This window comes from Podarcis erhardii, assembly GCF_964252035.2.
Source record: "Podarcis erhardii genome assembly, chromosome: 7".
Classification (NCBI taxonomy): domain Eukaryota; kingdom Metazoa; phylum Chordata; class Lepidosauria; order Squamata; family Lacertidae; genus Podarcis; species Podarcis erhardii.
In genome coordinates this window covers 78,012,366-78,026,789 of record NC_138511.1, presented here as the reverse complement: position 1 = coordinate 78,026,789, position 14,424 = coordinate 78,012,366, and the positions used below count along the sequence as shown (strand labels likewise).

The 14,424-nt window shown below is 45.9% G+C and overlaps 1 protein-coding gene across 2 annotated transcripts; it reads right to left on the bottom strand.

The window, feature by feature from the left end:
- Positions 1-2,105: 2,105 nt before the first annotated feature.
- LOC309347299 (phospholipase A2 inhibitor and Ly6/PLAUR domain-containing protein-like) lies at positions 2,106-13,332 on the bottom strand. Of its 2 annotated transcripts, none has more exons than XM_081871738.1 (6): positions 13,233-13,332; positions 10,963-11,071; positions 9,468-9,584; positions 6,164-6,313; positions 4,202-4,339; positions 2,106-2,457 (listed from the first exon to the last, which is right to left on the bottom strand). In XM_081871738.1, exons 2-6 carry the CDS (start codon positions 11,009-11,011, stop codon positions 2,255-2,257), a joined length of 657 nt encoding a protein of 218 aa, XP_081727864.1. In that variant the 5' UTR covers positions 11,012-11,071; positions 13,233-13,332; the 3' UTR covers positions 2,106-2,254. The 2 variants fall into 2 exon arrangements, with proteins under 2 accessions (XP_081727864.1, XP_081727863.1); XM_081871737.1 differs by lacking the exon at positions 13,233-13,332 and adding an exon at positions 11,813-11,999.
- Positions 13,333-14,424: the final 1,092 nt, after the last annotated feature.

Genomic DNA, 14,424 nt, shown 5'->3' with positions numbered 1-14,424 from the left:
TGTAGAGTTGGAAGGGACTATAAATGTCATCTAGTCCAACCTCTTGCAATGCAGGAATCTTTTACCCAACGTGGGGCTCAAACCCACAACCCTAAGATTAAGAGCCCCATGCGCTGCCAACTGAGCTATCCCAGGAGCCTGTGTGGTTCACTTTTGTTCTCCCTCTCCTCTTTTGAGAGCTACAGGCACAGCAGCTTTAGGAAACGTGTGGCACTCTGGCTGCCATTGAGTTCTTGCTCCCATCATCCACAACCACTGAACCTGCTGAGGCTAATGGGAGTCAAACAACATCTCTAGTGCCACAAGTTCCCTATCCCTGCAGTAGGGATATCAGGAGGGGATTCCTAGTGAATGTGTTAGCTGCACCCATTCATTGTGGTCCAGATCCAGATCAGGGACTGAGTGCCTGTTGTGGTGGTGGTTGGAGGGGAGGAGGCAAAAAGTAGCTAATGTTAATCATGGTTTTTTTTTGTTTTTTTGTTTTTTTAAAAAAAGTCTTCAGCCATGAGACAAGAGTTGCATTCACAAAGCAGTTTGTTCTGCACCCCTGACTTTCCTTAGCTGTTGTAATTTATGTGTTATGTTTCAGCTTTCGCATGGCATAAAAGCCACTATCAGAAATGTAACAGAATAGAGTAGAAATTTAGTACTCATTTCCAGGCTAATTTCTTCCAGAAAGAAAAAAAATCCATTTGCAGGCCTATTAACTCAGAGAATTGTGGGATAAGAGCAATGAAATTTGGGACACTATTCTGGGTATGTGTGTATGGGTGTGGGTGTGGGTGTGGGTGTGTAAAAAGGCAAAGGACCCCTGGACGGTTACGTCCAGTCAAAGGTGACTATGGGGTTGCGGCACTCATCTTGCTTTCAGGCTGAGGGAGCTGGCGTTTGTCCACAGACAGCTTTCTGGGTCCTGTGGCCAGCATGTCTAAATCACTTCTGACACAACAGAATACCGTGACGGAAGCCAGAGCACATGGAAACACCGTTTACCTTCTCGCCACAGCAGTACCTATTTATCTACTTGCATTGCATGCTTTCAAACTGCTAGGTTGGCAGAAGCTGGGACAGAGCAACGGGAGCTCACTACATCATGGGGATTCAAACCGCCAACCTTCCAATCGGCAAGCCCAAGAGACTCAGTGGTTTAAACCACAGCTGAAAGCCCTATGCTACTGTGGGGAACAGGTTCCACAGCTTAGGGGCTGCTGCAATACAGATGGAATTGGTATTCCCAAGTTGGTACTTCAACTACCCTGATTCCAAAAAATTTAGGGCTTTATAAGGGTTACCATCGGCACTTTAAACTGGGACCAGCCCGCCTTTAAATTCATTTTGCTACAATTCCGCATCAATCTGGCTTGTCTCCATGATGGCTTCTTCTTTTTTAAAAAATGAAAATTGATGTGGAAATGTTAAAGACTGGAAAAAATGAGAACTTGAGGCAGACTAAAACTGGCAGATTTCACCCGTCCCTAATTGCGGCACCAAACCGCCCAGCACCCTCATAACACCAATATTGATTGATTCATGTGCGGGCTCTGAATTTCCTCTCGCTTTCCTCCTGAAATCCATTACTTTTATTCAACAAAACAACGATAATGAAACTCAGTCCCAGGAAAGCATTGCTGAGGGATGAGTCACTGCAGCAGCATCCATTAAGGTGCATTACGTGGGGCGGCTCATTGGCCAGTAGAGCTCTCTGTGAATTGGAAAAAGGTTCCTGGGTAACTGAGCTTTGCTGGACTGAGAACAGCCTTTTAAAGCCCTTTAAAGAGCACTGGATTTTACACTACCACTCCATCTAGTGGCTTTTCATGGTTTCAGAAAAGAGCTTTCCCAGCCTTACCAGGACCCGCTGGGAATTAGAGCCCGTAATTTCTGCCTATGCTCTGCCAACCTCTAGGTTAGACTTCAAGGACATGCATTGATTTTATGCATTCACTCTTAAGTACTGATCTTAACTGCGATTTCTGCACCTTTGTGAAAGTTTGGGTTGCCTTGTCTGCTGTCTTATTCTGCTGTGGTTTGTGGACCTTTTGAGTTAAGAGTTAGAAGAAAATGTTTATGTGTTCTTGTTAATAATAATACAACATGATCACATGTCATTTTTGTTACTCCTGGTGTTTATTTTCACTGAGGAAAACAGAGAATTCCTCCTGGAAAGGCTAAACTGCATTCAGAGAAAGTGGTGAGTGGATAAAAGACAGGCATAAATGAATGCAGAGGAGATGGAATCCCATGCAGGTCCCTTTCACGAGATGATCTTCAGCAGCAGGAGCCCAGAAAAGATTGGCAGGAGGAGGCCGGATGATCGAGACCCCATCGAATGCATGCATTCAGCCACCTGGACAGCTTCAGACGACATGGGACGGAAATTTGTGTTTTCGCCTTCTATTGCCGCACAGGTGTACCTTGTAGTGCAGCCCATCATGGTCCGGTCAACGTGGGTTCCATCTGCACATGGGAGACAATATGGGTTGCTAGGGGAACCATTGCCGCTTGCCTCTGTATCCCAAACCACTCTGCCCAGCTTGCTCGAGAGGAATGGTTTCCCTTTTACTCAAAATCCAGTTGGTCAATGAGGACAGGCCAATCTTTCCAGAGCTCTTGTGAAAATGAAGAGTTGCTTCCAAGTAGACCACATTCCCGCCATACATTTAAAGCCCTGTGATACCACTTTAAACAACCCCCTCCCAAAGATGTCTGGGAGCTGTAGTTTCTTAATAGGGCTAAAAGGTGTTAGGGAATCCCTGTTTCCCCTCCAAGGGACTACAATTCCAGGAGTTCCCTGTGAAGAAAGATGGATTGCTAAACCACTCTGGGGACTGTAGTTCTGTGAGGGGAATAGCGGCATCCAAACAACTCTTTAAGAAACTACAGTCCCACCCCACACATCAATCACAAGTTGTGGCACACTTGCACCATTTAAATGGCACCTCAAATATTTTATTGGGACAACCAAAGGGACTTCTGCCTCTAGGATTTGGCTCCTACGGCAGAAGAGAATAGGCAGCAGCAACAAATATGTAATTAACAGGGCTGCAGTTCATGAAAGCTTGTATGATAATAAATACGCAAGTCTTCAAACATTCTATAAGTTTCTTTAACTGGTTTAACTGCAAAAGACAAACACAGGGGCTACTCTGGAAATTATTTGTTAATGACCTGTATCCAGAGCTACATCCTCTGGATGGTTTGCAAAAAAACATTTTTTTAAAAAAAACAAATGTATATAACATGTTTTTTGGGGGGAGGGGACACAACAAAGCAATACGGTGTGTTAAAAGTAATCCACATAAAAACCAGCAACAGCAGCGTAGATGCATTCTAAAACTGCATTTTTTAAAAACACAGCTAAGAAGAAGAATAAGAGTTTGGATTTGATATCCCGCTTTATCACTACCCGAAGGAGTCTCAAAGCAGCTAACATTCTCCTTGCCCTTCCTCCCCCACAAGAAACACTCTGTGAGGTGAGTGGGGCTGAGAGACTTCAGAGAAGTGTGACTGGCCCAAGGTCACCCAGCAGCTGCATGTGGAGGAGCGGGGAAGCGAACCGGGTCCCCCAGATTACGAGTCCACAGCTCTTAACCACTACACCACACTGGCTAAAAGAATTTGCCCCAAGGACTAAGAGATGCTCAAAGGACTGGGAAAATGAAAAGGTTGTCAGGTCACAACTACAAGATCTGAACACTGATGTCATCCGAGCCTCCTCTCAGATACCAGCCACCACATCTTGCAGGTGTGGGTGGATAAGGACCTCTGGAAAAGATCTGCACAGCCCAGACAGATTTATAAAGGGAGTACATTCGGTGCAGAGGTTAGTGAGCCAGGTTAGGACCTGGGAGAGCTGGGTTAAAGTCCCAACTCAGCTGTGAAAACATGCTTGGTGATTAAGCCAGTTGCTGTCTCTTGACCTGTCCTCCCTCAGAAGCCTGTTGTGATGATGAAATGGGGAGAGGGGAATTGTTCGCCACCTTGAGCTCTTTCAATGAAAGCTGGGGTATAAGTATGAAAAAGCATACCAGTAAAACCAGTGGCTTGACACTGGATGTCTTGACACTGGCAATCATTCAGATAAGCCAGCCGGAGCCATCCAGGTTTTGCTCTGTCTACCCAGCAAAATGCCCCTGCCATGAAACTCATCCCACCTACCAGATAGAGGAGAAGCAGAATGACTGCATAGGAAACCACTTACTGGTATCTACATGTGAGGTTATCTTAAAGCAGCTCGTTTCCATTCCAGTGCAATTGGTCATCTCTGTCTTGCATGACTCCTTCCATTCGTGGCAGGCAGGACACATTACTCCATTGGATCGAGTCTGTACTGGTATCACTGAAAGAAGAGGGCATGGCGGGGGGAGAAGCATTTGTCCATCATCTCATCAGAGGAGGAGGTAATACACAAACAAAGGTTTTGTGCTCACAACCACTTTCAGGGGTGCCAACTTGCCCCCCACATTGAGGGGCCCCGGTGTCACTTGGCAACATATGAACGACATCATGCATGTGGTTGGGAGCCGTTGCCCGGGCATGCAATCTGGGGGGGTGCAAACCAGATGCCCCCCACAGAGATCTCCATTGCACCCTGTTGGTGGCAGGAGCTGGAAAGCATGGAGAGTAAAGATCGCCCTGCTCCTGCCTTGGCACATGATTGCTCGCCCATCGACAGAGTGCAGAGGGATGGGGAGTGCAGAGGGCATGTTTGCAGGAAGGAGGCCATTCTGTTTGGGGGAGCCTTCAATATTGGGGTGGAGAGTTCAGCCCCCTGCCCACAAATATTGAGGGGGGCCAAAGTTCCTTCCACCCCCTAGAGTTGGTGCCCTTGACCACTTTGTACAAGGTGCTCTGCCATGTTTTTCAGTCTTAATCCCATCCTAGCTCAAGTGGCGCCCGTGCCTTTTGCACAATCCCGTCTTGTTCCAAATTGTTTTGTAGTGCCGACGTCAGGGGTGGGGAACCCAATACTGGCCAGCCAGGGGTTCCAATTTGGCTATTTCCTCCAAGCCATGCCCACCTCCCAATCAGCTGGCATAATTTTCCAGCTGGTGGGAGAAAGGGCAGGGTTCTATTCTGCCTTGGCTGCAAGTGCCTGTTCACAGCAGGGAATTGCCACTCAGAGTCAAAGCAACAGGATTTAACACACAGAAATGCAAACACACCAGCCTAGCATGGCCAACAGTCAAGGATGAGGGGTCTCGTAGTCATACAAAATCAGGAGGACACCAGCATGAACTGGCAGGACCACAGGGAGGAGGAAGAGGAGGAAGAGGATCCCAGTGAGGGCTGTAACTTGGGACACACCAGGGCAAGCAGGGAATGGGGAAGGAAGTACTCACAGGGTGACCGAGGATGGTGAGGGCATGGAGGTCAGTGCACAGGAACCAGAACAGCAGGACCCATCACCAGAGCCTGAGGAGCACCTGTCCCCACAAACATGGCAGGCTCCAAGGCACAGGGAGCAGTAGGAGGGGCACTCTAGGAGGCTGAGGCAGGCAAGGGCCCACAGCCCGACCCCCTAGCTGGCCAGATGGGGCTTGCTAGCTCTGGAGGATGTGATTCCTCAATTGGAGTAGGAACAGGTGAGGGCCACATGCCTTGTCAAGCCCAGATGCTGCAGTCAGCATGCAAATTCCAAAAGGGAAGCAGAGCTGAGGTGCTGTGCCTGTTCAACTGCCCATGTCGATGGACCTTGGCTTGGATACCCCTTGGCACACTATGTGAGTGCGCTTTGGGTTTGATCCTTCCTGACTGTATCCTGACTTCTGGACTTCAGACTTAGCTACTTGGATGGGCCCTGGACTACATTTCCTTTGAACTTTGGTTGTGTGGCTTGAGCCTCAGACTTTGGACTTGACATACTGACTTGCCGCCGGGTAGGCCGGGGGTTCAGGGCAGCTGGCTTTTAGAAATGCAGGGTTCATCCAGACTTCCTTTTGTGCCACATTTCTGGTTACAGGCCCAGACACAGAGCTTTAAACTGTGGGGCTGTGCCTAGAATGCTCAGGGCGAAAAGGGGCCCGATTACAGTTTGCAGATTGCAATATGCAGGTGCCATATTGCATGAAGCTATGGAAGAAGGAAGTGGGCTCTGGAGGGTGAATGGAAGGAAACCGTGAAGGAAGGGAAACAGGAAGTGGGAATACCACTGTATACCTACAGATGGGTACAACTTTATCGCAGTCGTCAGTGCAGCAGACCCAGCTTTGGCGTACTCTTCTTCCAGCCCCCAAAGTGAAGTAAAACGGAGGCATGGAGCACTGAGACATGGTTGAACACCTTTTCTCTACTTTTGTCACTGATGGTCCATCTAAGCAGGAGGGCAGGGAAAGGAGAGACAAAGAGGTTTGTTTAGTCACCAGGGAAAAGGTTCACCATTGTCTGTATATGACAGCTGTGCTCGGAGATCTATGCCGGTTGCTGATTTGCTACCAGGCCAGGTTCAAGGTGTTGAAAGTATTAGTGTACAAGGTATTAGTGTACAAAGGCCTTGGCTACTTGAGACCAGTTTGCCCGCATCAACAGAAGTATAGTGTCCATCATGGGTAGGCAAACTAAGGCCCGGGGGCTGGATCCGGCCCAATCGCCTTCTAAATCCGGCCCACGGATGGTCTGGGAATCAGAGTGTTTTTACATGAGTAGAATGTGTGCTTTTATTTAAAATGCATCTCTGGGGCACATAAATTTCTTCATTTTTTCTTTCAAAATATAGTCCAGCCCCCCCCCCCCAAGGTCTGAAGGACAGTGGACCAGCCCCTTGCTGAAAAAGTTTGCTGACCCCTGGTCTGTTCTGCCTTGGTCAGACCACACCTGGAATACTGATCCTATTCTGGGCACCACAATTTAAGAAGGATGTCGACAAGCTGGAATGTGTGCAGAGGGGGGAGACCAAGATGATCAAGGGTCTGGAAACTAAGCCTTATGAGGAGCGCTTGAAGGAGCTGGGTATGTTTAATAATAATAATAATAATAATAATAATAATAATAATAATAATAGTAATTTTTATTTATACCCCGCCCTCCACAGCCAAGGCCAGGCTCAGGGTGGCTAACAAGCAATAATAAAAACAAGTTGAATGATTACAACTTAAAAACAAAATTAAAATACAACATTAGAATATTGAAACATTAAAATATTAAAATATAGCCTCATCGCAGGAGAAGGGAAAAGAAAAAAGAAAGAGAGGTCACATGGAAGAGGGAGTATGCTTGTTTTCTCCTGCTCTGGATGGTAGGACTCGAACCAATGGCCTCGAGTTGCAAGAAAGGAGTTTCCGACTAAACATTTGGAAAAACTTCCTGACAATAGGAGCTGCTCAGCAGTGGAACAGACTCCCACAAGAGGTGGTGGACTCTCCTTCCTTGGAGGTTTTTAAGAAGAGTTTGGGTGGCCATCTGTCATGGATGCTTTGGCTGAAATTCCTGCATTGCAGGGGGTTGTGTTACCAAAAAGGAGCAATGCAGCAGCGAGCAGCAGCTTCTTCAGCTGCAGGTGGCTGGAAAGCCAAACAGGATGTGGATGTTTGTGACTGTTACCATGGGAAGAAAGGGGCAGTTCATTCACTGTACTGAGCACCGGGTGTTAGCTCAGTGTGTCATCTGACCTGTACTGGAAGTACATGGAAGGAGTTATTATTATTCTCTCTGCTGTTGATGTAAAGAGAGTGCAGACATGTTTCTCTGTACAGCTGCAATAGACAGAAATAAAAGCATGTAAATACATTTCTGTCTGTCTCTTTCCCCTCTCTGGGGATAGCAGGGAGGAGAGTGAAGGAGTGGTGTGTTCTTCTCACGTCTGGGAAGGATCGCTGATTACAGACCTCGCCTGTTTTCCTGCCGGGAGTCGCAGGGGGAGGTCAGCGAGGAATTCAGCCGGTGCCTGGAGAGTGGCACATTCCTCTGACAAGGCTCGGATTCCAACAGGTTGGACTAGATGTCCCTTGGGGTCCCTTCCAACTCTATGATTCTATGATTGCCTTGCTCCACATGTGCCCACTCAACCCCTTTGATCAGCAGAACTGGCTCTGTTACAAATGCCACACAATGCCTGGCCTGCATTTGCAAGAAACTGATCTTTTAGTATGGCACCCCCTACCCTTTGGAATTCCCTGCTTATTGGTATCAGGCAAGCGGCTGTACTCACTGTACTCTTTTCCACACCTGCTGAATAGCATTTTTGTTTAAGCAAGCCTTCCCAGATATGCAGATTGCTATTATTATTATTATTATTATTATTATTATTATTATTATTTAGTTAATTGCTGTTTTTAATATTTTTGTATGTCTTAAACAGTTGTTTTGTTTTTACCAATAATTGTATTGTTTTATTCTTTTAGTAAAAAAGCTTTGCAGTGTATGGTTTTTTAAAAAACAAATAAGCAAATATGGTGTGCTTGTCTTGAAGATGAATATTGCAAAGACCTAGGGTGGGAGCAAGGCAGGAGCATGGCTGGTCTAGTCCTATGGAATGTTCTGCCAACAGAAATTCAGCAGGGCACCTTTTGTTTCAAAGTCCGCTGGAAACATTTCTGTTCCATCAGGCTTAAGCAGGCAATTAAGAATACATACGCTTCAGGTTACATACGCATCAGGTTACAGACTCCGCTAACCCAGAAATAGTGCCTCAGGTTAAGAACTTTGCTTCAAGATGAGAACAGAAATCGTGCTGTGGCAGCAGAAGGCCCCATTAGCTAAAGTGGGGCTTCAGGTTAAGAACAGTTTCAGGTTAAGAACGGACCTCCGGAACGAATTAAGTACTTAACCCGAGGTACCACTGTACATATTTCCACAATAGTCATCCGATTATTATTTTTTAACTTTTACATATGGTTTCTATCGTATGTTTTCATGTACTGTTGTGAGCGATATCTCCGTCATGAATTAGCGGCATGCTGTATTCTTATAAATGAATAGATTTGGAAAACAATGAAGAAATGGGGGAGACTAAAATGCAAGAACTAATCAAACTCGTTAACCATCTTCAAATATCACACTGAAGACAGGGCAAGCGTGTTTCCCGCTCTTCCAGAGGGCAGGACCAAACATTAGGGGAAACTTTCTGATGGTAAGAGCTGTTCAGCAGTGGAACGGACTACCTGGGAAAGTGGTGGATTCACATTCATTAGGTTTCTTTAAACAGTTGGGTGGCCAGTTCTCAGGGATTCTTTGGCTGTGATTCCTCTATTGCAGGGGGTTGGACAAGATGACCAGGGGAGGCGCTGCCTTCCCACTCTACAATTCTACGGTTGCAAGATCCCATGACTCATGGATCCACTTTGGTTCAAATCAAATTGAGGGCATCATTTCTTGTTCCTTTGGGTGACTGCAGAAAGTAACATGAAGCAGGGCAAAAACACCACCCCATCCCAACTGGTGCTGAGCTCTCAAGCCCAGTGTGTCATCCACACATAGGATAGTTATCCATGGCCTTGCCACTGATCTGACTTATGGTCTCTCTCACCCACCTACGGTGCTTTCAGTCAGGATGACGATGCAGGTCTCTTCAGTGCCTGAACACGTCTTCTTGTCACCTGAACAAGTGGTTTCATTGCCAAAGCAGGTTTCACACTCCAGAGAAGCACCTATGAGGGGAGGGGGGGAAACGAAACATAATGAATGCATGTTTCATCCAGTCATTAGGCATTAATCCTTGCTAACTTGTCACTGGGTGTGGAAGAAGAACTGGACAACAAGAGTTCAGGAAGGCAGCAAGGCCATGTGGTCCACTTGTCAGCCATGTGTGCTCTGTCAGTCTATGACTGCTAAAGCAGGCTAGGTCCTGTTAAATGCAGAGGCTCCTCTCATGGAAAGCAGAGCTAGTAATGTAAAGATAGAGCTACAGCTCTTATTTGATGCTCAGTCTGAAGATGCCACCTGAATAGACTCTCCAGCCTGAGCGCTGCGTGGAGCTGTCCAAGGTAGCTGTGAAACGCTGCCTGTGCTGTTGAGGCCATTGCCCCAAACAGAGCAGTCTGAGTTTTCCAGTTCCTACTGCTGGACTCCATATGGGTGCTGCTTCTAGGTGAAGCCCAAATCAGAGACAGGGGGGACCTTTTGGCATCACAGCACAGCAAGGGACATACAGGAGCAGTCAGGATAGTTGTTTGTTTTTTTAAAAAAAAAATGTTTGCAAAGGGAAAATTGGAGGGGGGAGTGAAAAACTTTTTGCCATCACAGGAATGGAACGACAGTAATGATCAATAAGGGTTTTTCAAGCTATTTTTTTAATTAATTAAAAAATAAAAAATTGGGGGAGGGGATTTGGGGGTGCAAAAAGTCAGGGGTTGTGTGTTAGCCACCCTGTTGCAGCAACTAAAGATGTGGCCAATTTTTAGCTCACTTACTTTCTTACGGGGTCTTTGGAAGAGGGGTTGGTTGTTAAACTACCCCACAAAATGTAGCTCTGTGAGGGGAATGGGAGGGGGTGTTCTCCTAAGAACTCTCTGCACCCTTAACAAACAGCAGTTCCCAGAGTTCTTTGGGGAAGCCACAACTATTTGATCCAATAAGATGGTGCTTTGAACATGTAGTGCAAATGGGCTCCTGGTGTCTTCCTTGCTCTCTTATCCCCCAGTCTCCACAGTTACCTGCCTAATAAAATATCGTGTTTAATTAATTCCTTTTGCATTATATGCTTGCTCAGTGAATAGTAGAAGTCATAGTATGAAGACCACGTCTGCTGCAGAAGACGTTTCTTTTCTGCTTCATTTGCTCTTAACCGAGAGTCAGAGTCAAAGCCCTGTTCTAAGAGTTATTTTGTTTTAAGAACTCAATTCTTCACCCACCACACGCTGAATGGAACCCAGCCTGAACCATCCCACACTCCCATCCACACACACAAGGACATCGTCAAGAGATCCCAACTGCCTTGGATGGTGGAGAGAACTGGGAACACCCACCCCGCAAATGCTCACTTGGTATCTCCCCTTCCTTTTTAATCTACCTTCAGCGCCTCCTTACCTGATGTTACCAGTGCCAAAAAGAGGCTCAGTTTCAGAAGAGTCTGCATGACGGTGGTTGTGGTCAGTATAGCAAGTACAGACACTCCTTCTGCAATGCTTCAATGGGCCTGCAATGGCATCCAGAGGGAAGCTTTATTCAAAGTGCAATTGCACATAGCTCACTTATAAATCCTTGTTAATGGTTAGGGCAGATGGGTGGAGGAAATTAATGAGAATTGCTAGGATTCTGATACAAGCATTCAACTTCAGCGAAATGTTCTCCAGTCAAAATTTCTCAGGGCTTTTTCTCAACCCCACCCTCATTTATTCTCCAATAATATTTTCCCAAAAAAATTAATTTATCATGGCTGCCATTTCTCCCTCCTCCTTCCTATCCACCAACCTTGCACTGGAATTTTAGGTCCACAGTATGGCAAAGGAATGATGATAATAATAATAATAATAATAATAATAATAATAATAATAATAATAATTTTATTTATACCCCGCCCTCGCCAGCCAAGACCAGGCTCAGGGCGGCTAACACCAGGTATAAAAACAATTGATTAAAATGATAACCAGACTGCCAACAGCTATTGCTCCTGCTCTCGCCCCTAGGAGAAAATGAAAGTTCTGGGAATGCCCCTCTTAATGGTGAGCTCTACTCCAAGAAACTGTTGGAATATGGTGGAGAAAGCCACATTGAGGTCTGCTTCTGGAACATACAGTCAGTTGCTTGAAAATCCAAGGTGCCCTCTATATTGTAACACATCACTCATACTACCACATGCCATCGCTTGACAGAATCTGAGGCTGCCTTTGATTGTGATAGCCCACAGTTCACACGAGGTACTTGGAGCCATTCTTACCCTTATTCCAGCAATCAGAAAAACTGGCATCATATGGTACCCTGAGGCACTACCACAGGAATGGGGAAACCAATTGTTCTCTAGATGGTGCTGACCACACTCTCTCATGGGAGTACAAAAAGGAACCTTTCCTGTCCGGCAGGCCAGATCCTTTTCCTCCCACTCCTGGCAGGCTAAAATTGACTGATGGTTGAAGCCACCACCTGTCTATAATGTAATGTCTCTATGATGTTAGATGATGATGTTTCTCCTGATTGTCAGTGAGACTTGAAAGTACAGCATTGGGTCCCTATGTGGTGGACATGTGAAAAAACAAGCTAAAGCTTTCTGGGGAAATGATATATAATGAAATAAAGAAAATGTTTAAATGGGCTATTCCCCCAAAACTTTTCTTACATATATAATAGACATGGATATTCCAAAGAAGATGACTAAACTATTTATGTATGTGACAGCAGCAGTAGCTAGAATATTATGTGCACAGAAATGGAAAGAAGAGGTTCCAACGAAGGAGTGGCTTATGAAAGTAATGGACTATTCAGAAATGGCAAAGCAGGCAGCAAAACTAAGAGATCAAAATGATGAAGTTTTTATAGAAGAATGGAGGCCGTTCATTGATTATATTTTAAAATGTTACAGTCAAATGAAATTGCAGGCAGGATTTGAGATAAAAGCAGAAGAAAAATGGCAAAAGAATTGTAATAGAGAATTTGTTGTAATAGATAAAGATACAATGCAGTAGAAAAGTTTTGAGTAAAAACATTGTGTAGGCAGGGGTGGGAAGTCCACTTATGAAACAAGGTTATTGTGAAAAAGTTTGGAAATGTTACTAAAATTATATATAGTGCAGCATTGGGCTAATTGGAAGGCCTTTGGCAAACAGCCCTGAGCTGCTCTTTAAGCCTCCACAAAACCAAAGGTTGAAAGAGCCATACAGGACTGTGTGCAGAAGGGCTTTCAAACAGCCCTTTTGCTGCCTTTCAGAGCAGCACCCAGCAGGATTGGAGTCCCTGCTCATCAGCCAAGGAGAGGAGACTTCCATCCTGCTCCCTGCAGGACTTTGCTTCGCCAGCGCACTCTCCAAAAGGAACCCATGGGTGAAGGAGCATCCAGGAGGAGGTGGGTCAAATCCTGCTGCTCTGCCTATGTGTATGCCCATTCCCTGTGGAGAACGGGTGCAGGCAGCCAACACAGAATTGAACCCTGGCATGCCCTACTCATCAACTCTTGTTGCCTGCCCATTGGAATGCCATCAGCTGATTGGCAGGTAGGTTTGGCTCAGGGGAATAAAAAAAGCCTAAGGAAGCAAAGGGGTGAGGGAAATCTCCCTTGCTCTGTGGTGGCATGTCATACAGGCCACAGAGTTAGATCAACACAGCATGAAGTCTCCCCAACCCACTCAAGAGCCATCTAAATTCACCTCTAGATGGAGGCCTTCATCTTGATGGAATGGAACTCCTGGTGTTTGAAACTCATGCCTAGCAAACCACAGCAACTGTCACAAAGGCTCCTAAGATTCCATGTTCCTTAAAGTGAGAGCCCCTTTTTTGTTTTCATGATGAGGGAAAGGGGAATGGCAGGGGACAGAGAGGTCCACTCTGCTGCTGGTCCATCTCAAGCTGGTTCTGCAGGCTTTGGGAACAAAGGCTGGTACATTGGAGTAAACAGGGCACAGACAACCAACATCAGCCTGCTTTCAGCTAGTCCCCACTTGCGCTTGCTTTCTTACAACCAGTCAGAGGGTGACTCCACCATTGGTCCCTGCCTCCCAAGCCACAAGTCCCAATGGGTACCAACCACCACTGGAGTCAAGCTTGGAGCATCTGTGACCCATCATTTGCAAGCACCACCAGCCCAGTCCCGTACAGTATCTCAGCATCTGGCACAAGGACATATCACACCAATGGACACAAAGGAATGTACTGTTTCTCAAAAGTGCCAAAAATATTAGATATTTCACCCCCATGTGAACTGGCCTGCGCCCTGGGATTGTCATCTGAGTCCTCTCTCCATGGGCCACCTCCAAGGGATGGCTGGAGGATGGTAATGAGAGAGCAGGCCTTTTCTGCAAGAACTTCCATTTCTGGTGCCAACTTTACCACTGTTTTGATACCACACAAGATGTTCTTATTTCCTCAGGCATTTGAGCAGGTCAAACTCTCAGACGCTTTTAATCTGACTTGATTTTAAAATATGTTTACATGGTTTTGTGAGGTGGTTATAAATCACTTTGGGACTTTTTATTGCAGGAAGTAATTCATCCCCTCAGTAAACTTGACCTAAAACTGAGGGCACGATGCATTTCTGAAGTGTTTTTTGTCTTCTGCAGGGACAGCCTTGAATACTTTGAGTTATATTAAATGTTGGAAAGTCATACACGGAACCAGGCAGACGGCCTTCTCGGTAGTGGCACCTGCCCTGTGGAACACCCTCCCACTAGATGTCAAAGAAATAACTATCTTACTTTTAAAAGACATCTGAAGGCAGTCCTGTTTAGGGAAGTTTTCAATGTTTAATGCTGTATTGTGTTTTTAATATTTGATTGGGAGCCACCAATGGTGGCTGGGGAAACCCAGCCAGATGGGCAGGGTGTAAATAATAAGTTGTTGTTG